General features: G+C 46.0%; 2 protein-coding genes across 5 annotated transcripts; one reads left to right on the top strand and one right to left on the bottom strand.

Moving 5' to 3' along the window:
• Positions 1-382: 382 nt before the first annotated feature.
• LOC119124794 (proton myo-inositol cotransporter-like) lies at positions 383-7535 on the bottom strand. Of its 4 annotated transcripts, XM_037255076.1 has the most exons (13): positions 7429-7535; positions 5277-5740; positions 4767-4926; positions 4099-4307; positions 3889-3997; positions 3649-3812; positions 3098-3212; positions 2896-3024; positions 2709-2827; positions 2430-2582; positions 2075-2247; positions 1143-1211; positions 383-1002 (listed from the first exon to the last, which is right to left on the bottom strand). In XM_037255076.1, exons 2-13 carry the CDS (start codon positions 5686-5688, stop codon positions 994-996), a joined length of 1821 nt encoding a protein of 606 aa, XP_037110971.1. In that variant the 5' UTR covers positions 5689-5740; positions 7429-7535; the 3' UTR covers positions 383-993. The 4 variants fall into 4 exon arrangements, with proteins under 4 accessions (XP_037110971.1, XP_037110970.1, XP_037110969.1 ...); XM_037255075.1 differs by lacking the exon at positions 7429-7535 and adding an exon at positions 6000-6116 and having other exon boundaries at positions 388-1211; XM_037255074.1 differs by lacking the exon at positions 383-1002 and having other exon boundaries at positions 1068-1211.
• Positions 7536-7624: 89 nt separating this feature from the next.
• lrrk2 (leucine-rich repeat kinase 2) lies at positions 7625-24120 on the top strand. The gene is made up of 51 exons (XM_037255066.1): positions 7625-7938; positions 8397-8482; positions 8561-8634; positions 8747-8835; positions 10012-10149; positions 10220-10354; positions 11676-11807; positions 12233-12352; positions 12426-12589; positions 12655-12734; positions 12816-12922; positions 13082-13336; positions 13406-13533; positions 13640-13784; positions 13846-13985; positions 14044-14175; positions 14249-14419; positions 14491-14755; positions 15780-15965; positions 16027-16139; positions 16458-16521; positions 16607-16803; positions 16886-17136; positions 17207-17358; positions 17419-17512; positions 17694-17880; positions 17960-18141; positions 18213-18442; positions 18513-18640; positions 18706-18924; positions 18981-19182; positions 19318-19406; positions 19502-19683; positions 19763-19917; positions 19985-20125; positions 20304-20495; positions 20562-20708; positions 20778-20890; positions 20949-21139; positions 21242-21402; positions 21470-21640; positions 21874-21974; positions 22058-22243; positions 22354-22547; positions 22618-22690; positions 22752-22939; positions 23020-23166; positions 23232-23461; positions 23585-23653; positions 23725-23860; positions 23954-24120. The coding sequence occupies exons 1-50, from the start codon at positions 7656-7658 to the stop codon at positions 23850-23852; spliced, it is 7707 nt and encodes a 2568-aa protein (XP_037110961.1). The 5' UTR covers positions 7625-7655; the 3' UTR covers positions 23853-23860; positions 23954-24120.
• Positions 24121-24208: the final 88 nt, after the last annotated feature.

Below are 24208 nucleotides of genomic sequence, written 5' to 3'. Positions count from 1 at the left end.
GGAAACAATCACACGTTACATGAGCTTAATTTATTTTATTTTCCTTCAAGAAGAACTTAACAAGTGCTACATATAAAAAAAAAAAACGGACTTTTGGTTTTCAAGCAACTTAGATATCTCCAAAAACAAATTTAAACATGAATAATTCAACAACATATTACATTGTGTGACTATATTTGACATAATGAAATCATTCTGGCACTGACCAAAAAAAGTGCTCCTAGCCTCCTATATTTAACAACCTAGTGGATTTAGTTGGACAGTGACAATGTATATAAATATTCCATTAAAAATAAATCCTATCACACCATACCTAGATGAGTGCAAGTCTTAGACCAGCCCTGTTCATTTTTCCTTTAACCCTCACTGAGCCACTAGACTAGACTATCAATATCAGCCATTTAATGTGCGCCGCAAATTGTATACAGACAGAATTTATCAGTCTTTTTCATGACACTATATCCACCGCCATTGATGGATATAAATGCTATACCTGCATTGTAATTGGATGTGATAATAGCGAATGTGTTAGGATTGTGTTAAGCGAGAAGAAATTTGCACATCACTGAGGTCCCGTTTGAAATAAAGAGGACCGTCTTCATCACAGGAGTGGGCAAACTCAATCAAGTTGGCCACATAGCCGTTTCCTAATCATTTCCAAAAGTCCTGTCAAATTTGTTGTATGAATTTGTGTCCCCTCTAAAAAGGGTTTAAAAAAAAATGGCACTGGTTGATTAATATTTTGCACTTTATATTATTTTTATTTTATTATGAATAAAAACATGAAAATGAAAAAATATTTAATTATTTACATACATGCCACGCTTCTATCCCATTTAAAAATGAAATGTAGCTCTCAAGCACAACCGTTTGCCCACCCCTGAAATAACATCTAGCCGAGTGAGTCCGACCGGATACCCTAAAGGCCCTTTTCCTCCTGCTCATGCAAAATGAAGGCTGTGGGGTAAAAAGGTGCTCAGAACACAAAGCAGGTCATTTCAGCTGTGGAAATAAAAGAAAATACATTTCAGAAAAGCGACAGAGCGAAGGAATTAAATGTGGTTCTACCTTTGCCAAGGTGCTTAAATGCTTTATATACAATATTGTGCTTGTTTTTTTTTTGTTTTTTTTTAATTACTTACAGTTATATAGGCTACGCCACTTTCGGCGCCCGCTTTCCCGAAGTCGACAAGGCTGAATTCCGGACCTTTCTAAAAACATTTCAACTACTTTTAGTGAGTCATTTAAAGAAATCAAATAAAATACAATTACTTTGTAAAGTGCACCACCAAGCACCAAAACATGAGCATGACCCAGGAATGCATTTCAAGAAGAGAAAATGGAGTGTGTCAGTAATAAAGTCTTACTAATGTAGTGTTCTATGGCTGTCACGTTTGGTGATGTAAAACCGAAACTCCTAGCTTCAACCCTGTAGCTAAAATAAAATAAGGCAATGGTCCAAAACATACAGTGCAGTACTCTTGCCGTCTTCAGAAAGTGTGCTGGTTATACGGTATAGTAAGAAAGTAATGGTTTTCTACTTTTCTATCTAAAGGCTGAGAACCATAAGTCACAGCCATCAATCAAAACGTTTTTTGGACCTTCAAATTGCACTAGAATTATCACCTTTTAAATTCAGTATTTTAAATAAAAATCTTTAGAGATGTTTGGTATTTTTCATATTGTTGACATCTTTTACAGAGGTCTAAAACATTTATGTTTTATATTAAAAATAATTTTGTGTTTGCTTTGCCTTTGAATTTTCCTTGGAGATGATTTGAATGTTAAGAATGTTAGGAGGAAAGTCGTACCCATGTGAGATGAAGCCACAGATTGATCAGAGTTGCCTGAGTAGGAAGGTCCCACAATAAAAAAAATAAAAAAAATCTACAGGTGCAAATTTTGCTCAATTTATGCTCTTCGCCAGTAGAGGGCAGCAGATGATTTTCCTCCAAGCCGCAGCAGTCTTCATACGAAAAATAAGCCAAACAAGAAAAAGCCAGAATCCCGCCGCCACAATCTAGTCTATGTCAGAGGTGTCGTTGTCCGACGGCAGATAATTGTTGCCTTTTACCCGGATGTACTGGATGTTCTGATTGCTGAGGTTCGGGGAGGTGCCGCAGGAGCAGAACGGACCCGTGAACAGGTTCTCGATGTCCTCCAGCTGCAGGCCTTGCGTCTCAGGGAGGCACCCAAACGTGAAGACCAGGCCCAGGACGGTGAAGCCCATGTACACAAAGAAGATGCCTAACAAAAAGACAAATTTTGTCAGCGCTTTGAACACTTAAACTGGTCTTTAAACCCTCATTTGAAAACCCTGTTTGAAAATCGAATTTGAAATTCTTACGCCATTTTGTGCGAACCGAAATTAGAAACCAAACTCGTCTCGAAAAGGTAACGTGAAACGCAACCCTTGTTTGACCAGTCACCTTGATAGGTGATGAGCTCGGCGATGTGAAGAAATGTGAGAGAGAGGACGACGTTGAAGATCCAGTTGACGCCGGCTGAGCAGGCATTTCCAGTGCTGCGAGCCCACAGTGGGTAGATCTCAGAGTTAATAGTCCAAGGCATGGGGCCCATCCCTAACACACACACACAGGCATTCCCATTCGGTTATTTTCATTTTCCAAATGCATGACAATAGACACTCAAACGATTAATGACGTCATAATGACAAGTTGTATTGTTTCAAAAGCATGCTTGCACACCTGGAGCAAAGAAAGTCAGGTAGAGGAGGAGACCCATCAGCACGATCCAAGAGTAAGACGTGGGGCAGAAGTTGTACGCCCAGAATGGACCCTCTTGTGAGTCCGTTTTGTTGACACACCTGTCGAATAAAAAGATAAATAAGTCTTTTGCGATTCAAGTCAATAAAAGGAAAACACAACAACCTACCGTCCCCATGCCGAGTGCTCGGTGGTCTTGGGATCGACGGGCAGGCAGGCGGAGTCAAAAACGCCGCTGCTGCTGTTCTCGCGGTAGCAAAAGCCACAAGCGGGATTCAACATGCAGTCTCCACAGTGGCTGATGAGAACAACCACATATTAATGAAGATCAGGCATACATTGTCATTAAAAAAAATATATATTATATTTACCCGTATTGTACGCAGGAGGAGTTGTGGGAGTCGAGCGGTCGCAGTGTTACTGCGGGAGAGTACTGAGCTGACAGCAAGAAGCCCAGCGATAAAACGCTGAGACTCAGAGTGGTACCTTTAAAAAGAATCCAGTATTAAAAGTGATATATATTCCTGAGACCTAACGGGCAACTCTTATGGTAAAATCTAAATCGGTATTTTGTGACCGTTATTTCTTGGCACTGCACAAAATTTCTGACAGGTGTTTTTAAAACGTAAATGAAACGCATTTACTCGCTCAGGCCTTGCTTTTGTTTGTTTAGAAATTGGGCTTGGTCCTTTAAGTTCATTGCGGTGTGTCAGGTATGCGTGGTAAAAACATTTTTGGCTTCAACTGCAGTAACTGTTAACGTGCTAATTAGCCGCGCCTTCGGGTGCATTCAACTTACAAAAAGGCATTCCGTGTTGTAATAGTTTGGAATTTTCCTACGAGTTAGTTTTCATTTCGTTTTGTCTTTTTGACCTCAGTTGGTTTTGTTTTGGGTTTTTCCAAAAATACTTGGACTACTCACCCGTGAGACTGGCCAGCGTCAGCTTCCTGCGCCCGACTCTGTCCACCAGCCAGATGCTGAGGGACGTGCACACAAAGTTGGTCCCGGAGGTGACGGCCGACAACCAGATGGCCCGCCTCTCTTCGCGTACACCTGACATCTGCAGAATGGTGGCGCTGTAGTACCTAGAAGGAGAAGAGGAGAAGGTCACGCCAGGTGCCGAAAAGCCAGACCCTCCCCTCCGAGAAAATAAAGACCTACATGACGGTGTTGATGCCTGTCAGCTGCTGGAACATCTGAAGGCCACAGCCAACGATCAGAGCCCTGCGGGTGGGCCCGTGGGCGAGCATGCGCAGAAGAATGATCCCACCTGGAGAACCAATGATGACATTTTACATTGGATTGAAATGATACTTGAATCATGAGCCCTTCCGAATAACAAATATTCACTGCCAACTCGCCCCTCCTCACCTCCATGCAGCTCCTTCTCCTCCTCCTCGATGCTGGTCCTGATGTAGTCGAACTCCTCATCCACGTCCTGGCAGCCTCGGATGCGACTCAGGACGCGACGGGCCTCCTCTTTTCGGCCCTTCTGCAGCAGCCAGCGGGGGCTCTCGGGCAGGAAGAGGAAGCCCACAAACTGCAAGATGGAGGGCAGCACCGACAGACCCAACATGTACCTTGAGCAACGAAAGATGTACGTGAATGATTTTGAAACAAAGACTTGGGGTTATTTGAGAGAGAGAAAAAAAAAAAGCTCATTTCTATTATTTTTGTAGAAGTAGATGCAAGTTGATGTGAGAGAAAAAAAAGTTTCACAGCTTCTCTGGTGTCAAGATAAATAAAGCAAACTCCCGCAAGGTAAAAAAAAAAAACGGAGTTTGAAAAACTCGTTTTGAATGTAGCACTCAACTGCAGATTGCATGCTTGTCTGTCACATGCAAATTACTAATTAGCCGAGGTGTTAAGTTTATACGTCATTTAGTGCAAACACGCAAGTTGTTAGCAAAACTGCCTAAGACATGTTACGTTACAATACAACGCGGACGGTCGCTCCTCAATGTAATTTGCATCTTTGTTTATGATGCTGCGAGTAGTTTTTCCGTGACCGCAATGTGATTTTGGTCACCATGCCGTACCTCCAGCCATCCTGCTTCATATAGCTGAAGGCGCCGTCCACCACGCTGGCGATGAACTGTCCGGCGGTGATGAGAACGGTGATGACGGTGACCAGCTGGCCTCGCATGTGGGGGGGCGACACCTCGGCGATGTACACGGGGAGCGTCATGGAGGCCACGCCTGGTGGGAAGAAGTATGCAGCAGGAAGTTTCAATGCTCGCTAACAGTTTTGAACATGTTTGAAATTTCTTTACGACAGGAAAAACGACTTTTGCTGACAAAACAACAATTGCTACGTGCGCAAACACTCACAGCTCACTATTTTTTCTGCCTCACTCAAGCGGCAGAACTATAAACATAGAAGGGGGGGGGAAAAAACGACCAATCTTACATTGGTGTGATTAAGTCAGGAATCAATTATAATAATACATTATACGAATATTGACTTTCTACAACTATATTTGAAATATATATTTCTTCAATTCCTGGTTTATCGCAAACATTTCTACACGGTCCCAACAGACACTCACCAATCCCGAGGCCGATGATGATCCTGCCAACCAGGAGCACCTCCTTGTTGGGTGCGAACGTCAGGATGAACCCGCCGAAGGTGAAGATGAAGCTGGCCAGCAGTGTGCACTTCCTGCGTCCCAGCAACCCATTGAGGAAGCCACCACACAAACTGGAGACGGCCGCTGCCCCCACAGTACTGGAGACCACCAGCTCCTGCCACAGGGTGTTGAGGTTCATCTCCCGCTTGAGGAGCAGCATGGCTCCTGAAACCACGCCGGTATCATAGCCGAAGAGGAAGCCACCCAGGGCCGAGAAGAAGGCCAGCACGTAGACGAAAGGCTGCGTGGGGGGGTTCCGGGACATGTCGGACGGGTTGATGAGACGCCGCTCGCCATCGTCCTCTGCAGGACTCTGATTCTTGATGCCCATGCTGACGATTTTGCCACTGCTGAAGTGCGTCAAGCTGTACTCATCGTCCTGCCTGTTGCACATAGGAAGCGGGGAGGGGGGTCAAACTCAGCCGGAAAACAACAACCTTTTCCTTGCCTCTCACTCGGGAGCTGTCAAGGCTGGGTGGGATGACAACGAAGACCTCCAATTTTCGCTTGACACTTGTCGGACATCATTTACGAAGCGTCTTCTACGCTTTTCGAGAAGATTCAGAGACTCATTTTGCTCATTTGAAGGAGCTAAAGTGCTAATTTCGCAATTTTTTCCCCCCCTTTGCAAGAAAAACTCACTGGAGCGTCGTGTCGTGCGTGTGGGGAGGGGAATTGCGATTTCAGACGACTTTGTTCAATGATTATTGCTGAGCTGATACGAATTACGCCCCGAGTCGCTGTTCCGCCATGTTTTCGCGACGTCACCAAACCAGCCACCTCACCCCCCCCCCCTCCCCAAAAATGTGACGTCATTTACATGCGTCGAATGTACATGTACACTCCATAAATACAATAATGTTTTTTTTTTTGTGGAGAAATGATCGGTTACTATTATAACAGACGATTTGTATTCTCACCATATTGGATATTAAAGTAATTTTAAAAATTGTTACTTAACACTAATGGCTGATTATCATTTTGAAATTTCTGGAATAAAGTTCAAATTGGACACAAAGTAAAAACACAATTTTTCAGGATGTACAATCATATTTCAACAGCAAATAATAAAAAAAATGTAGGCCTTTTTAGGCATATGCGCAAACTTGTCTGACTTGTTTGGCAACCTGACATGACAAGTGCTAGCGGTAATACAGTATTAATATTCTTTAAACAAGGCTCCAAACGGTTTTTATTCAGTTGGACTTCAATGTATTTTTCCATTCGGTGTTAGTGAAAAGTGTATTTGAATAGAAATACCTCATCATAAACCCACGACTTGTTTTTGTTTTATTATTCTGTTTCGAGAGAAAAAAAACTTTTATAGTAATACAGACATGGTTTTATCCAGTTCACTCTAGACAGACTGTGAATATCCCCACTTTGGCAGTTTTTGTTTTCCAAAAACCATTGCCTAAAAAGCCACTTCTCCTTGGCATTCGCTGACTACGCATAAAGACCTGCGAGCTTTGTGTTTTATCAATTTATTTCTTATAGTTAATATTTTTCATATAATCTTTAATACTGTTGCTTAGTTTAATATTCTGTATTTTGAATGACATTTTCAATGTACCATATAATTTAAATACATTTGGAAGGCGGCTACCTGTGTCAGTATAGGCTCCAAATGCCTTTGACAATAACAAGGCCAAAACATTGGGGGGGAAAATACTGTAACACAACTGGAAATCTATCAATTGATTTATCGGTATAATCCGATTCTTAATTATTATTGTGATAATTTTAGTTTTACACATTCAGAATTAAACGACCACTATCAATTCAACGAGACGACCTGTTAGGGTGAATCATTTGTACCTCTACTATTTATACAATCGATAAAAATAATGATGTATATATATTTTTATTTTAATTGCGTCTTTTTTCCAACGCGGTACGGCGCCATGGGTCAATCCCGATACTTTTCATATTGCGGCTGTCACCAGACATCGACGTAGAAGAAAAGAGGGGGAAGTGAGGGGGTAGTTCATATTACAGTTTTAAACGCTTATTTACAGAAAGACACCAAGAAAACAACACGGAATATTTCGAGTAAAGTATAACTACACACCGAGTTTGAATGACGGACAAATTACCGGAGAGGAGACGAAATCCTGGGCGACCGCTTCTTTCAGTCGCGTTCCAAACGGGAAGTTTGTTTCCTGTTCCTGCACGGAGTCATATGATGTGATCGTGGGAGGCAAAAACACGCCTGTCTGTGGCTGTCACAAACGGAGCACCACACACAAACAAAGAGCGAAGACAAAAAGAGGAAGGCGAGCGAAAGTTGACTTTTAGATGAGACATGCGCCCCGATGCGGTGACTCGCAGCAGCCTCCCGTGCGGCCCCTCTTGCCGGCCGGCCAGGCTGCCGTGGCCGCTCGGCCCGTCGGAGCCTCTCCTCGAGGCTGTCATGATCTGACCGCCCGGGGCTCGTTCGACGAGATGGACAACAAAGAGGAGCTGGAGGAGAGGTTGAGGAAGCTCCTGGTCAGGCTCAAGAGCCCCCAGGAGGACAGGCAGCTTTGCACGCTCATTCAGATCCTGCAGGATCTGCTCTTCCTGTCGCGCACCGACCATGGTAGGTGATACCTCGTGCATGGCTGCTTGTGCGTCACGTTGAGCATCACGTCCAACCAAATCTTTCACTAAAGAGCCACTAGTCGTTCAATCACTTTCCCGAGTAGATCAAATGTCCAACTACGTTTTGGTCACAATGTCACTACTTCTTGACTACTAGGTCCAATGTTCCTCTACCTTCCAACTAGTGTCTATCTTACAGAAAATATCAAACTAGTCCATCCTTTTTTGATAGTTCCAATGTCCAACTAGTCCTTTAACTACTCCATCCCTATCTAATATTAGTCCAGCTAGCCCAATATCTTCAACTAGTCCTGCTCTGACCCAGAGTTGGACTTGAAGTTTTCATGTAGATATGTTCAGTATGTCCAACTAATCTTCATAGTAAATCACATTTCAGAATCATAGCAGGGCCCCAAAGCAAAAGTGAACTGATGTAAAGAATCCTCTTTGTTTCAGCCTGTCAGCTATTTGCAGACAAAGACATTCAAGAGCCACTTATGGCTGCACTGTTGTCACACATGGAAAGCAGAGGAGTTCAGCAGGTACCTGAACGCACCGCCACTATTTGTATGGATTCGACTTTTGTCCCAAATAGTAATGATGTCATCCTGTTGCCGAAGGTGGGCTGGTCACTGTTGTGTCAATTGCTGGAAATACGTCCAAGTATGCTGGAGGAACTGAACACACCTCACCTGTAAGTCACTGCGTCTCGCTAACAAAGTCATGAATTGCCGGGCCCATTATATCTGTCGATATTGGCCCTTTTAAATCTAATCAATTGCGTGTGTGTGTGTTTGTGCACGCAGGCAAATCCTCAGGGTTCTCTCACAGTACCTCTCTGACTGCCGGGTAACCACAGTCGCGCTCCGATGCCTGGCGCTCCTTCTCCGCTCAGGTACTTTTGGGCCGTGGCTATTTTAACTTTACTTTCAGTTCATTTTTTTTGTGTGGTGTGTAAGTGCTTTCGTTTTGCTGCAGCAATTGTTCCCAAGCAATCATCAGTAACACATAATTTTACATTTACTGTCGTGCAAACGTAAAACAAGTTCATTTGGCAGGACAAAAAATAAATATTGAAATGCAGTAACAGAAATAACCTTTACTAGGCAGTGAATGGAATGAAATGTAACCTAAGAAGTAACTAGTCGCTTGAGTGAAAATGTAACCCAGAAAATAATAAGTACCGTAATTTTCGGACTATAAATCGCGGTTTTTTTCATAGTTTGGGTGGGGGGGCGACTTATACTCAGGAGCGACTTATATACATATATATGTTTTTTTTTCACTTTTTTGGGCATTTTATGGCTGGTGCGACTTATACTCCGGTGCGACTTATAGTCCGAAAATTACGGTAATTCCAGGCAAGAATTTGTGCATACATGTAACTTAAAAGTCACAACGTCGAAAAAAATGTTGATGTAACTTGTTGCAAGTGAGCCGTGGCCTAACCTAGGAAATAACGTGGAAGTAAATTGAACCAAGAAGTAGGTGGAGCTAAGACATAATTACAGAATCATCAAGCAAACGTGAAGTAACTTTGCCAAGAACATAAGCTTATCTTACATAAGCAAAATTTATCCTCAACCGCAATCATTGAACTGCAAAGTTAAGATAATGGAGCCGAGTTCCAGACAAAATTAGCTTTCATTACGTAGCGGAATGTCCCTTTGTAATGGTGCTTAATTAAGGATTGTGTAATTAAACCTGCTAGTGGAAACGTACAACTCTTCCATCTCATGTTTTTCTTTTGTAACCTTTTCCGCTGACAAAAAAACTAATTACCTGAGTATGCACCTGCATTGACATTTGCATATTGACAGGCCTGAAAGTTTTGCAATTTCGCCCAATGAAAAACTAAATGAAAAGTCTGCCATTTTGTTTTAACGTGGCCTTGATTTTTTTTTTCCCATGTTAGCTACAGCACAGTGGCAACATTTGAAGGCTCATCACTAAAAAAAGATCAAGATTGCTTGTGAAGACACTTTTGTAATCAAAACCATGTTCAGAAGATCAGCTTGATTTGTTGGAGAGCATGTGACATCATCAACGGTGACTTCTTTCCGTCACACAGACGCCATCGCTCTGCTGCTGCTGGAGGAGGTTGAGGAGGACGTGTTCGGCCTGGTGGTGCAGGCCATGAAGTCTTTCGCCTCCAACGAGGAGGTGCAGCTCCAAGGCTGCCGAGCTCTGCGGGCGCTCCTTCATCGAGGTGAGCCTGAAGTGACAAAATATTTTGAATGAAATTATGTAATGCCTTTTTTGTTTTTACAATGGTGCAGTGAGGGATGAGCATTTAGTGGCGTTTGTGGAGAACCAAGACCACGTGGCGGTTCTGGCCGCCCTGCACGGTTTCCCGGGGAACCCCGAGCTGCTGCTGCAGGCCATGAAAGTTCTCCTCCCCCTGTCCAGACCCAGTAAGACTTTCCTTCATCATTATTGCCACAATCGAGTATACAAATAACATCTTAAAGTCAATCTGTCTGATTGTGGGTTTAATTGACATTGCGAAAGTCTATCATTATATTTTTAACTTGGCCAAAGCCATGCATTCTTTTTTGTTGCCATCTGGCAGAAAGTCTACCTGGGATCAAGTTTCTGTCAACCCTTTGACAGCAAAACTTGAAATGTAAATCGTTTCTGCCGTTCCGGACATTCCGGCTCAACTTGACTAACTTCCAATTCAGAAGCGCATGCTGACATGTCAGACACACACGTGTTTACTTCATATGTGTCAACTGCTTAATTAGAGCCGTCCTGATGTTGTTTTAGTTTTTTTAAACCTGTCTTGGCCAGACAGGCCGGAACAAGGTTAAAAATAGTAGCAAAAACAAGGAGAGGCTAACGTGCTAATGCTAATAGGCGTTGACCACATCTGTACACCCCAAAAGAGTTCATAGATGAAGTAAAATACATTTTAAATCATGTAAAAGTGAGGAACAGTCTTCCATGACTGTTACCGGAAGCTACATTGTCACATTCCTGTAATTCAGCAGCCATTTTAACTAGCTTTCTCCTTTAGCAACTCTGCGACCTTTGTCCTCATAAAGACTTTCATGGATCAATTACTGTAAAAAAATTCCCTCCATTCCTAGTGGATGTAATTTGACCTCATTATATTTGCTTTATTATTGTTCTGTGTGGAAATAGGTCGCTGAGGATGTAATGTCGGGACATATTTAGCCTCGGCATAAATGTCAATGCTTGGTGAACATAATGATTAACAGCGTGGGCCGATTGTGTCATGGCATTTATTCCGTGGCTTTCTACGAAGTGGCAAAGGATAACTTGAAATCGTTCTACTGGATGTCACATAGCGCTAATAAAACGCATGGAACATCCTGAACTGAAACAAGGGCAACTGTGTATGCTGTAAATATTATTTGCACTATTTGGAAATTGAATTTGTGGCTTGGGAACATTTCAATCTCTATTCATTAAGTATGAAATCTCATATTCATAACCTGCAGAACATCATAAGGGAATTATGGAAGTTTTGCATTTCAGTGTTACCCATTGGTGCATGATAATTGCTTTCGTTTGGGCCGCTCTTGGGGAAATTCCGTAATTAGTGTTCATCAAAGCACTGGAATTAGCCCAAAAGGGCTGATTCGAACCAGATTGGCCAACTTCCTGTTCATTTATTTTGCTGCCAATAAACAACGCAACTATTCATACATCAAACAACAGCTGCTAAATTTCCTCAACATTTATCGAAAAAAAAATATTTCCTTGCAGGCAGCAATGTGGAAATGTTGATGTCCGGCAGCGCTCGCTGCTATTCTGCACTCATCTCGGCCATGGATGCCTTCCCTCAAAACGAGGAGCTCCAGGAGACAGCGTGCTGCCTGTTCCGAAGGTTCACCTCAGGTCAGCAGAATCATAATAATTATTACCATATTAATAAGAAAGACAAATAATCTCCAGCATGTCCGTCACATATTTATTTACAAGTGGAAAAATGCCATGTGCGGTGAATTCTGTTCTAAATCCACCTGAAAATCTTCAATACAGGAAGTTTTTTTTATCTGCCAAGCATATTTGAGCACATAGCGTGAACACATGCTTACTATGTTAACTATGCATGAACATGTCAGTTGAGCTCTTAATGACTCGTTTTACAAAACCCTCAGTCACCTTGCACCAAAAAAAAAAAATGCAATGATGAGAAGTAAACACAGGGACAAAATCAATGCATGTCTTTTGGGCGTCGCCGTGCGTGTAAATGAATATCTTGCGTGTTTGACAATATAATGTTTGACGCTATGTGCAATTATGCGTGTGTGTCGACTCAGAGAGCTACTACAACATCCTGGTGCTGAACGGCGTGGCCCGGGTGGCGGTAAGGGCCTGTCAGACATTCCCCCACAATGCCACGTTACAAGCCGCCGCCCTCTCCTGCCTGGCAGACCTCAGTGAGAACACACACACACAATTTAAGCACAAAATACACAAAGATTCCCTCACACGTGACATCGTGCTCCTCAGCGTCCAGCATGGTGGAGAGCCGAGCGGCGGCCGAGCAGGGCTTAGAGGACGGCGAGGCGGAGGAGAACCGTGGGGGTGCCTCGGGACACCTGGATTTGGACCTGGGCTGGATGGGGCTCTGCTGCACGGCGCTGGATCTCCACGCCGCAGACTCGCACGTTCAGGTCGGGCTGAAGCAAAGCCAACTTGAAGTGAATTCAATGTGATGAAATTGTATGACCCCTTTCAGGAAGCTGCATGCTGGGCCATTCACAGTCTGTTGGTGCATGGAGCTGCAAGGAGTCAGCCAGAAGAGGAGCAGGATGATCGGTACTCCATTAGTATTACAATTTTTTTTTTTAAATTGGTGACAATAAGTTTCGAAACATTTTGTGGTGCATGTCTTTTTAGGACTCCTGTTCACAGACAGCTGATGGCGGCCATGTTGCTTCACTCCTCCTCGCCCCGCGTCTTCCAGGCTGCCACTAGTGCCATCGCCACACTGGTCACACGAAATCGTAAGTGGGCCTGGGCTTCCTACATACACACGTAGTAAAAAAATAAATAGCCTCAATGGTGGACCTCCTCGGACCTCCTCTATTTGCAGAGGATGGTGAGCAGGTGAAAAGTAAAAATCTGCAAATAATTGACACGAATATCTCGCGTTGCTTTCATAGCTAAGATGCGCTCCACGCTGCTGTCCAGCGGCCTCCATGTCAACGTGGCGGAGATGATGAAGAGGCACCCGGCTTCGGTTCGGGTGTCCGTCAACGCCTGCCGCCTGCTCGGCCTCCTCTTCCGAGGCCGGACCGCCGGCCTGGATGAGCTCAACATGGCCGTGGGTCAAATCCTGAGTGTCATGAAGGTCCACAACTTTCAACCGGAAGTTCAACTGGAGGCCCTGCGAGCCAGCTTGGTCTTCCTCTGTCCAGGTACGATGGGCTCGGTAGATCCGAAGTCCAAATGCTCCTGCTGAATGCTAACACGCTAACCTTTCCAAGACCGGAGCTTACGAGAGCACGGCTCCTCGGTGGCGGACCCCGACATGGCCGACGTGTCCCTGAAAGTCCTGAAGAACCAGTGTGTGGTCGAAGGTGCACACACCGTCTACCTGGAAGTCCTCAACAGGGTACGAATGTTTCTGTCAGATAGGAGTGGTGCAATTTTGTCTACACATTGCCCCTATTTAGCAGTCCAGAGTAATTCTGGGATCGGTTTATTATGTCTGTGTGTAGTTCATCAGGTGTCCGAACATCCAGTTGTGCGGCTTTAAGGTGCTCGCCTCCCTGGCCGACTGCTCAGGTGCAGTGGATCTGCTTTGCCAGCAGGGGGCCATCGACACGGTCCTCCACACGCTGCAGATGTTCCCACAGGATCGAGGTGCGTTCATAAAAAAATAGATATAAATAAAGTCACTGAAAGTTTCCATATCATCCTGCAGAAATTCACTACTGGGGTCTAACCCTGCTCAGCTACCTGGTATCCAAGAAGAAGCTCTCCAGGATGATCGTTCCTGTACTAGCTTCAGTCCTGGTGGCCTCACTGGGCGAGTACAAGGAGGATTATGACTTACTGCTCAAGGTAGCTAAAATCATCTAAGGCTATGAAAGACAAATTATAATCGTATGTGTGTCTTCAGTGTTTCCAGGTGGCGCTGAGGATGCTGGACGCTTGTTCGGGATCGGCTGTGGAGCTGCAACGGGAAGATTTTGATCGGCAGATATTCCAGCACCTCCGAGACTCCGACGTTCCCGAGCACGGCAAGAATCCAGTATGTCACACCATTGACGCATTTTGACGATGAAATGGATTCCTCCACGCCATCCTCGTTTTTATATCTTCAGCTGCGTCGGTCAGCGTGCTTGGCTCTGTCCAAGATGTGCGCCAACTCGGAGCTTCACTACAGGATGCTGGAGAAAGCGTGTGAGGACGGCGACACCGTCATGGCAGAGTGTCTCATCGAGCTCGGGGCCGACGTCAACAGGAAGACCAAAACCGAGTCCCTCATCTACCAGGTGTGGACATCACCGGTTTATGACCTTCTCTGCTAACCCTGAGCCACGTTTCCATTGGTTGTGTGTTGTAGGTGTGTGAAAAGGGAGGCCCACTGGAGTTGGTGGAGCTGCTGTTGAGCCAAGGCGCCCACGAGCAGCACCTCCGCCGGGCCCTGGCGGTCAGCGTGAAACGCGCAGACGGGCCTATGGTCATCCAGCTGCTGGGCCGTCTGGGCCTGGACCTCAACAACAACGCTTTGTGCCTGGGTGGTTTTCGCCTGGGCCGTCTGGATGCAGCTTGGCTCTGCCCCCTGCTGGCCCAGAGAGGCAGAGCGCATAGTCTGCGTTACAGCACAAGTGAGAAAGCGTCAATATATTTTTTTCCTGGCTCAAATTGAAGTAGTAAGCTAGTTAAGCTAGTTCCACACTTGTTATTGATTTCAGGCCTTTTTAAAAAAAAAATAATAATAATTTAAACATGCCCTGTATTCAAAATTTGAAAGACAATTTTTTTTAACTTTCAACTTTTGTTGGATTTTCTAACAAATTTTAAAATGTTGACTGTTACAAGATATCACACTTATTATTTCAAATTATTTTGTGCAAAATGTGTCACATTTATTTATTTCAAATAAAGAATAGAATAGAATAGATCTTTATTGTCATTGTCACACATGTACAACGAAATTTAAAAAGTGCCAACCGATCGGCGCATGAGATAAAAAATAAATAGAATAAAAAGATAAAAAAATACAAGCTAAAAACCCACAGAAGAACATACACAGACATAATCATTTACGTTTAGCGGCATTCAATGTGACTACCGCTGTAGGGTAAAAACTGTTGGCGAATCTGCTAGTCCTTGACCTAATTGATCTATAGCGTCTGCCTGATGGCAACAGTTCGAAAAAGGAGGTTACACTATGTTTTTACGGAAAATTTTAGATTGAATGACGTAACATGACGCCTTGCAAACTAAGTAAATGGAAAAACACAGCAAAACCAAGCAGGCACTCTTGGGGCAATTAAGACAATGTGCGTTCTTTATGCTGAAACCACACCTATATACCAGCTAGTGTGATTTATGACCTGGTTTGGTAATTTGCCTTTACCTTCAGCAAACAACAAAGTGACTGTGTGAACCAAAAATGATGTCACAAACAGGTAGAAGGACAAAACATGCCTGAAGCGTTTTTGTATGGTGACTAACATTGACTTTGCGTCATTGTTATTTATTCAATTCAATTTACCTATCTGAAAATCAGTCAAACCTAGTGACAGCCCAAAATTAGACAAAGCGGCCATTTTAAAAATGTCAAAACATCAAACCTCTCAACATAAAAACACCAATTATTGGATGTGTATGTTCTTTGTCTTGAAGGTAAAGGAGCTAGCTTGGCACGCTACATTCTGTCCTTGCAACGCTCCAGGACACTGGGAGCTCCTCTGAAGTCTCCGGGGGAACCCTGCCTGACGTCTGGATACATGTCGGACGAGAGCGACGACTCCAGCTTCAGCTTCTTCTCCATGGACGAAGGCCTCTTCCTTGACGACATGGAGAGTGACGGTGAGGAACGGCATTTATTTATAACCGTGTGAAGAGTTCTGAATCATTCTCTGTTGACTAGGGAGCGATTCACTGACGGGGGTCTCCCTGAAACCCCACAACAACTCCACGGAGGAGTTGAGGGGGAGTTCATTCAAGAGGAACCACGGACGCCGCAGACACGCCAGTGCGGAGGTATTGGAAACATTACAGTCATCGTACATTGCTGATTTATTTATTTATTACAGTTAGCATTTTATGCTAAGCTATGAACTCATTCACTGCCGTGGACGTTTATATTCGTCATTGTATGTATTTGGTACGTCTTTCAACAGTTGACCAGTTTGCCTGCGGATTTCTAGTTTGTCAACTATTGTAATGACTAACAAATCCCTGTAGATGGCGAGGTACCGTATTTTCAGGCCTTGTTTTTTTTTTTTTAATCATATTCTTCTGGTGAGTGTAACTCCCTGTAAAAATATTTACATTTGATAACATCGTTTGTTTCCCCAGAGTGGTCCGATAGACGGCGAGCACAATGAGCACGCACACAGACGATATGGAAGACACCAAAAAAGTATTTGGACATATTTTTATAAAAATATCTCTGGATATTCTAGTTTTTCAATTGGATTCGAAACTCTGGATATTTGCATTTCTAGCGTTTGGGTCTCTGGAGAGCTCATTGGTGCTTCCCAAGGAGAAGGAGAAGATCCACCTGCTGGACCTGTCGGGGAACGAATTGGACTGCCTGTTGTGCCTGATGGACCACGGCCCGGTTCAGCAGCAGCTGGCTCACCTTCTGAGACTGGACCTGAGCCACAATGTCCTTCTGGAGTTTCCACCTGCGCTCTGTCAGGTGACGTTAAAACTATTCAATTTCTACCAAATCTTTGGTTTTATTAACTGGCTTGTCTTCACAACTGTGTCTCTCGGTGTAGAGTTTGAGCAGCCTGACCCGATTGGACCTGCAGGGCAACCAGCTTCAGTCGCTTCCGGCGGAGCTCCTCGCCTTGCCGTCGCTCGCCACGCTCAACGTCTCACGCAACTGCGTAGGCCCGCACCTCGCTTTGGATGCGACGGCCGTCTGTCCGTCGCTGCGGCAGCTCAACTTGTCCTTCAACAAGCTGACGACCTTCCCGCACCAGATAGGCCGCGCTGCCGAGCACCTGGAGGAGCTTCTCATGGAAGGGTAGGAACCCGGCAAAGTGGCGCTAAAAAGCTTCTCGGATGTCCAAACCATTTCCACCGCCGATCTTCAGGAACAACGTGACCGAGCTCTCCGTGCCCCCGTCGAACCTCCCCGAGCTCAAACTGCTGGACGTGAGCAAGAACGGCGTGACCAACATCTCATCCAGCTTCTTGACAGGCTGCCCAAAGCTAGAAATTTTCAACGCCTCCTCCAACAAAATAGGTGTGGCACTTACTGTAGATGGAATTGTTTTTCTTTTTAACAGATAATTATCATCTGCAGGTTTCTTGGAACAGCTGCCGCCAAAGCTCATTACACTGAAACTTGCCAACAACAATTTCGCTGGCGTTTCCGATGCCATCCTCCGCCTACCTACGTGAGTCAACCACAAAAATGTATTTTTGTCATTTAATTTGTTTATATTTAATTTGTTTATATTTAACCGTTGCATCATTTTATTTTTTCCCCCGGATTATAAACATTATCAAAGTAACCTATGATCATTATATTAAATATACTGTATTTATATATATTTTTTATTTTATTTTTATCCCCAGCTTGAGATCGGTGGACATGAGGACCAATCAGATTGCGGTATTACCGGGCCCGGGCTCGTGGGTGTCCAGTAACCTACGCGAGTTGATGTTCAGCCACAACCTCATCGGCGAGCTGGATTTAAGCGGGCCCGTCCACAAGTGGACCCGACTGGAGAAGCTGCACTTGAGTGACAACAATCTCGTTGAGGTGAGATGAATGTTGGGGAGCTACAGTAATAGAACCAGGCCATCCAGAAATGCTGATTTTTGCTACATTGGAATGTTAGATCCCACCACAGGTCGGTCTGCTGGAGGGTCTCACTTCATTGGACGTGAGTCGCAACTCCGGCCTACGCTCCTTTCCCGACGAGATGGGCAGGCTGGGCCGACTGTGGGACCTCCCGCTGGACGGCCTGCGACTCCAGATGGACCTCAAACTGATCGGAAGCAAAACCAAGGACATCGTCAGGTAGAATAGAATATGGACCTGTATTATTTCTTTCATTTTACAATTTAAGAACGTTGCTCTCCCTCGCTCAGGTTTCTCCAGCAGCGTCTCAAGAAGGCCGTTCCGTATTACCGGATGAAGCTCATTGTGGTGGGGAATGCCGGCAGCGGGAAGAGTAGCCTGATCCATAAGCTGATGAAGATCAAGCGTTCGCAACAGTCCTCCTTCAAACGGACGGCCGGGGCCAGCGTGGACGTACGCGACTGGACCATCAGGGAACGGGACAAGAAGAAGATGGTGCTGAATGTCTGGGATTTCTCAGGTGCGCGGAGTCACACGTTATTTTCAGGTGAATTAAGACTCGGGAACCAAATCAAATCCAAACGTCTCAGGTGGCGATGAGGTGTGCGGCTCGCAGGCTCATTTCCTCTCCTCCAGAGCGCTCTACCTGGTGGTCCACGACTTGAGCAGAGGAGCCCAGCAGCTGGATGCGCTCAAGCCCTGGCTCTTCAACATCAAGGTTGCCACGACAACAGGCCGTGGATGCCAGATGATCAATTGAAATGCTTCACTTCCTTGTCGAAGGCGGTGGCGCCTCTCTCCCCGGTCATCCTGGTGGGAACGCACATAGACGTGAGTGACGACGTGGCCTTCCAAGCCTGCTTCAACAAAATCCGCGAGGAGCTGCTCAAGCATCAGGGCTTCCCCACCATCCAGGACTACTTCACCGTGTCGGCCTGCGAAGACTCGGACACCCTCGTCCGACTGCGCAAGGCCATCGCTAAGGAGGCCACCGACTTCAAGGTAGCTCCACTTCATTCCGTCAGAATCATCTCTCCTCACCCCTTTTCGACCCGCAGATCCAGGGTCAGCCCGTGATGGGCCAGCTGGTTCCCGACAGCTACGTGGAGCTGGAGCGCAGGCTTCTCCAGGAGAGGAACAGGGTTCCGAAGGAGTTCCCCGTCCTAATGCGACAGCAGCTGCTGGACCTCATCCAGGAGAGTCAGCTGCCACTGGAGGAGGCGGAGCTTCCCCACGCCATCCATTTCCTCAGCCAAGCTGGTCAGTGTTAGGCTGCTAATAATTAGCACATTAGCGGTTTCGGTTTTGTAGGTTGTGACACATCCGCATGAGTGTGCTCAAGTGCCACATTGATTTTTTTAATAAATGCTTTATTTATTTTTTTGCGTCTTCAAGGGGTCTTACTGCACTTTGACGATCCCACGCTCCAGCTTCAGGAGCTCTACTTCATCGATCCACAGTGGCTCTGCAACGTCCTCTCGCAGGTTTGTCACAATTTTCTTTCGTGATTAAATGAAGACCACTGGAGAAAAAAAACTTAAGTGCTTTTAAATGGAGAATTATCAACTATTATTTGCAGAAACTGACCCTGAAGGATGGATGGAAGCATCGTCAAGGAGTGCTTCAGCGATCAGCAATGGAAAACTTTCTGCTCGAGACCAAATGTTTCCCCGCCAGTCGTGCTGTGCACTACTTGAAACTTCTGGAGAAGTTCCTGATCGCGCTGCCCTTTGGACAAGATCAGCTGCTTGTGCCCAGCAGGTACAAACAAAATTGAATGCAAAAACTAAAATAGAAAAATGTTATGGATACCTTTTTATATGATTGAACGCACCTCCAGTTTAGCAAAAGACAAGCCGAGCATTGAGCTACCTCACTGCGAGAACTCGGAGTTGATCGTTCGAGAGTACGAGATGCCGTACTTCCCGGCCGACTTCTGGTCGAGACAGATCGTCCGCTTGCTGGAGGTCTCGGCTTATTTGCTCTACGGCAGAGGTAGCGAGCGTTCGCCGATCACGTCTCGCCGCACCTCGGAGTCATTGATGTGTGTGCGTTTACACAGAGAAAGCGCGCCCGCCTGAAAAAGTGTGCTGGAATCGAGGCGTGCACCTAAGCTGGTCGATTGAGGTCTACTGCCTGGTGGAGGCGGCGCGGGAAGATGTCTCCAGCGTGCTCCGGATCACCGTGCCCTGCTCGCGGAAAGGTATCCGAGGAGATTTTTTTTTTTGAGCTCACAAAAGCCTTTCCTTGTCCAGCAACAGTTTGTGGTATTCCGACCAGCAGATGGCGCTGTTGTCCTCTCTTTCCAATATTGATTACAAACTAGGGATTTTGATTCTGATTAATCTGATTGCGGTTGTCCTTGTTTTACTTCCCGCCAGGACGGGTGCTCCTGGGCCAGGTGGTGGACCAGGTGGACTCCCTGCTGGAGGAGTGGTTCCCGGGCCTGCTGAGCACCGACGTGCACGGCAGCGGGGAGGCTCTCCTGAAGAAGTGGGCTCTCTACAGCTTCCAGGACGGTCACGAGTGGAGCAAGATGCTGCTAGAAGACCTCTTTGCACATTTCGACCAGGGTGAGACCTCACCGCGTTAATACATCTTCATAAAAAAATGTAAGAAATACCTATCTATCTTTTCAGACTTTCTTCTGGTGAACCCCGAAGACCCTCACTGCACCATTCCCATCTCTCAGGTCGCTCCGGACGTGGTCCTGAGCGATCAGCCGGCTGGGACTACCTTGGACAGCGACGAGCTGCACGTGGACCTCTCCAAAGCCAACCTCCTTGGTGAAAAATGAGATATATAATATGGGAATTGCATGGACTGTTCAGTAAGCGCATGTGTTCAACCAACAGGCGACGGCGGCTTTGGCACGGTCTACCGAGGCATCTACAAGAATGAAGAAGTGGCTGTCAAGTTATTCAACAAGCACGCCTCAGAACTTTACATCTACAGACTCCTTAGACAGGTAAGCGCCCCAAGGTTCGACCTCCATCGGAACATCCTCCAATAGAATTGGTCTCCAGGAGCTGGTGGTGTTGGGTCGCTTGCGCCACCCCAGCCTGGTGGGCTTGCTGGCGGCCGGCTCGTCTCCGCACATCCTGGTGATGGAGCTGGCCATGCGGGGCTCCCTCGACTCCCTGTTCCAGCACAAGAAAGGAAGCCTGAACAGGAAGCTCAGGCACAGGATCGCTCTGCACGTGGCCGATGGACTACGGTAAGCGACCATGTTGCGAAAATTGAATTGAATGGAAATTTTGCCGCAAGTACAGATTTTCAGTGAGTTTATGTTGCGAGGCGGTCCGCTATGTTCCGTCAGGTACCTCCACTCGGCCATGATCATCTACCGCGACCTGAAGCCTCACAACGTGCTCCTGTTCAACCTCAAGACGGACGCCGACGTCATCGCCAAGATCACCGACTACGGCATCGCTCAGTACTGCTGCAGCATGGGCGTCCGCAGCTCGGAGGGCACGCCAGGTTAGATCGTTGGCCGACCACCTGATGGTTTCCAACAGCTTGACTGCAAGACCTCACTGTCGTGCAGGTTTCCGCGCACCCGAAGTCACCAGAGGGAACGTGACGTACAACCAGCAGGCTGACGTCTTTTCGTTCGGGCTCCTTCTCTACGACCTGCTGACGGGCGGCGAGCGCATCTGTGACGGCGTCAAGTTCCCCAGCGAGTTTGACGAGGTGGCCGTGCAGGGAAAGCTACCGGGTAAACAACAAACTGACAATTTGAAGCACGTCAATAATTCAAATGGATCTTTTCTTCAGTTCCTCCAAATTTCTCAGCTAAATATTTCAAGATAAAAAAAATATTATTATTATTATTATTAAATAAATGTTTCAAGATGAAAATTATTATTATTATTATTATTATTATTATTATTTATCATTCCAGATGTGTGCATAACAGCATAAATTATTATTATTTATTTTTTTATGTAGATCCGGTGAAGCACTACGGCTGCACCCCTTGGCCTGACTTCCAGGCTCTGATGAAGGATTGCCTGAAGGTTAATCCTCATGATCGACCCACATCTGCTCAGGTGAGAACATCTTTAAAAAAATTTAAATCCCCCACTATGCTCGGGTAATAGTTAGCCGATGATTACATTTGTGTTGCGGTCAGGTTTTCGCCCGGCTCAACTCGGGCGAAATGTTGTGTCTGATGAGAGAGATGCCGCTGGCCAGGCATGTGCATGCCGAGTGCGTAACGGTGAGCGGTGCCACTGCCTGGCTGGGAGGGGGGAGCAGCACACAGAGGACAGGAACCGTCACCTCAGTGGACCTGGGCGGCAACCAGGTCACCACACAGGTACTCAAACACGCACACAAGTGACGGCGGTCTCTAAAACTGTGACGATAACCACAGGAAGTGGAGCTCATCACGATGTATGACAAATCTTCTGAAACTTGTCCATTCAGGAGATCGACAGCAGTCCCGTTTTATGCCTGGTGACGGTCCAGATCCCCGGCGAGACTTCCGATTGGCTGGTGGCCGGCACGCAGTCGGGTTCGCTGGTAGTTCTCAGCGGCGAGAACGCGTCCACGTGGTACCGCTTGAATAACGTCACTGACGCCGTCACCTCGCTCTACTTTCACGTCAATCCTCCACGCCTGTGAGTTGCCACAAAACGGATTTTAAATTCACGACCCTCTTTGATAATCTACAATCTGCATTTTTTTTAGGCAAAGAAAAAACTACTTGCTGGTTGGCACGGCTGACGGCCTCCTCACCATTTACGAAGATTCTGCTCTCAAGGTTCGAGCATAAAATCATTTTTATCTTTTTTTTATCTGCAACGCTTTTCTTGCATCATCAGGAGTTTGGTCAGCCGGTGAAGTCGCTGGTCCTGGGCACCGTCAACACTCCCGTGGTGTGCTTATGCTCGTCGTCGTACTCTCTGGACGGTCGCTGCGTTTGGGCCGGCTGCGGTACCAGGATCCTGTCATTCGGCGCCGACTACGGCGTGAGCCGGAACATGGACACCCGCAACGCCGTAACGCTCCCGTAAATCCAATTCAAGTTGACGCGCCGACTGGAATACTTTACTCAAAACCGTCTTGTGTAACAGAACTTTGGTTCCGTAGGCATCAGCCCAGAGGCGAGGCCAGCGTGTGGCGGATGGCGGTGGATAAATACGTGTACCTCAGCAAAGCCGGCATGGCCACCGTGGAGGTTTGGGACAAGAGGAGCGAGCGTATGATGGACTGCATTGACTGCGCGCAAATGATAAGGTCAAGCAAACAAGAACCGCCATGCTCACTTTCTCGGTCCTAACTTAAAATCAACCTCCTCGTAGACGCGGTTCCGACGGAGGGGGCGAGGCGGTTGAGCCCGCCGACGGCTCCCCGTCTTGGGCCCGGTGGGCGGAGGTCAAGTCCCTGCTGGTCGGGCAGAGCACTGCCACGCTTTGGGTGGGCACCCGAGGGGGCCACCTGCTACTTCTGGACTTGGGTAACAAGCACCACACGTTACGGGTCATCCCACCAAGATGCCACTCGCTACGATGCATCGCCTCGGCATTCATAGGTGGATATTATTTATGAGTACATTCAATTTGAAGTCTCACATTCAAATCTTTAAGCGTTCATACGATTTCTACAAGAAATGATGATTGTGATCTCTCCCGTTATTGAAATTCGGCTTTCTCAGAGATACAAAACTGGAAGAATGTGGTGCTGGTGTTGGGCAGAAGACTCCCGCAGGACAAGAGCGAGTGGGGTGAGAATGCATTGTCAAGAGTTCAGTGTGGATGGAGTCTTGCTAAGCGTGCTTGTTCCGTACGCTCTCAGACGCCCAGTCGGTGCTGATGGTGTGGAACAGCACGATGCCCTCCGAAGTTAAAGATTTGAAGAAACACCTTGAGAGGAGAGAAAACATTGCGGCCAGGATGAGAGAACAGCTGCACAGCCATGACTGAACGCAAAGGTTGACTTATTTTATATACACACACGTGCATATAAATCTTCTCAATGTAATATTACAAAATATCTAAATAGAACTTTTTTTCTCATTTTCCAGAACGTTGGTGGGAAAGGGATTAAGTTTGACCTCAGTGAGCTCTTGAAAGAAAAAGGAACCTTAAATTCCAAAAGATCGAAGAGTCATGTTGGAGAAAATGAAGATGAGATTGATTTTAAAGGGACACAAATATTATACATCAGGGCCCATGAGCAACAATTACATTTAAAAAAAAAAAAAAGAAAATACACACGATGCTAATTTCAAGTCATGTGATCATCACTCAAATGATTGACACTGCACAATTATTTATTA

Source organism: Syngnathus acus, chromosome 6, assembly GCF_901709675.1.
Source record: "Syngnathus acus chromosome 6, fSynAcu1.2, whole genome shotgun sequence".
Taxonomy (NCBI): Eukaryota; Metazoa; Chordata; class Actinopteri; order Syngnathiformes; family Syngnathidae; genus Syngnathus; species Syngnathus acus.
The sequence above is the reverse complement of the archived record's forward strand: the minus strand, read 5'-3'. Positions and strand labels throughout refer to the sequence as shown.

Bases quoted from the DNA above. Each gene is read 5' to 3' on its own strand.
- LOC119124794 (XM_037255074.1), bottom strand. From the start codon at position 5,688: ATGGGCATCAAGAATCAGAGTCCTGCAGAGGACGATGGCGAGCGGCGT. The intron at 3,998-4,098 runs GTGAGGAGGGGC...TTGGTTCTCCAG, and splicing joins GGAGAAGGAGCTGCATGGAG to GTGGGATCATTCTTCTGCGC. The intron at 2,248-2,429 runs GTGACTGGTCAA...TCTTTTTGTTAG, and splicing joins CGAGCTCATCACCTATCAAG to GCATCTTCTTTGTGTACATG.
- lrrk2 (XM_037255066.1), top strand. From the start codon at position 7,656: ATGAGACATGCGCCCCGATGCGGTGACTCGCAGCAGCCTCCCGTGCGG. The intron at 21,140-21,241 runs GTAAGCGACCAT...ATGTTCCGTCAG, and splicing joins CACGTGGCCGATGGACTACG to GTACCTCCACTCGGCCATGA. The intron at 23,462-23,584 runs GTGGATATTATT...CGGCTTTCTCAG, and splicing joins CATCGCCTCGGCATTCATAG to AGATACAAAACTGGAAGAAT.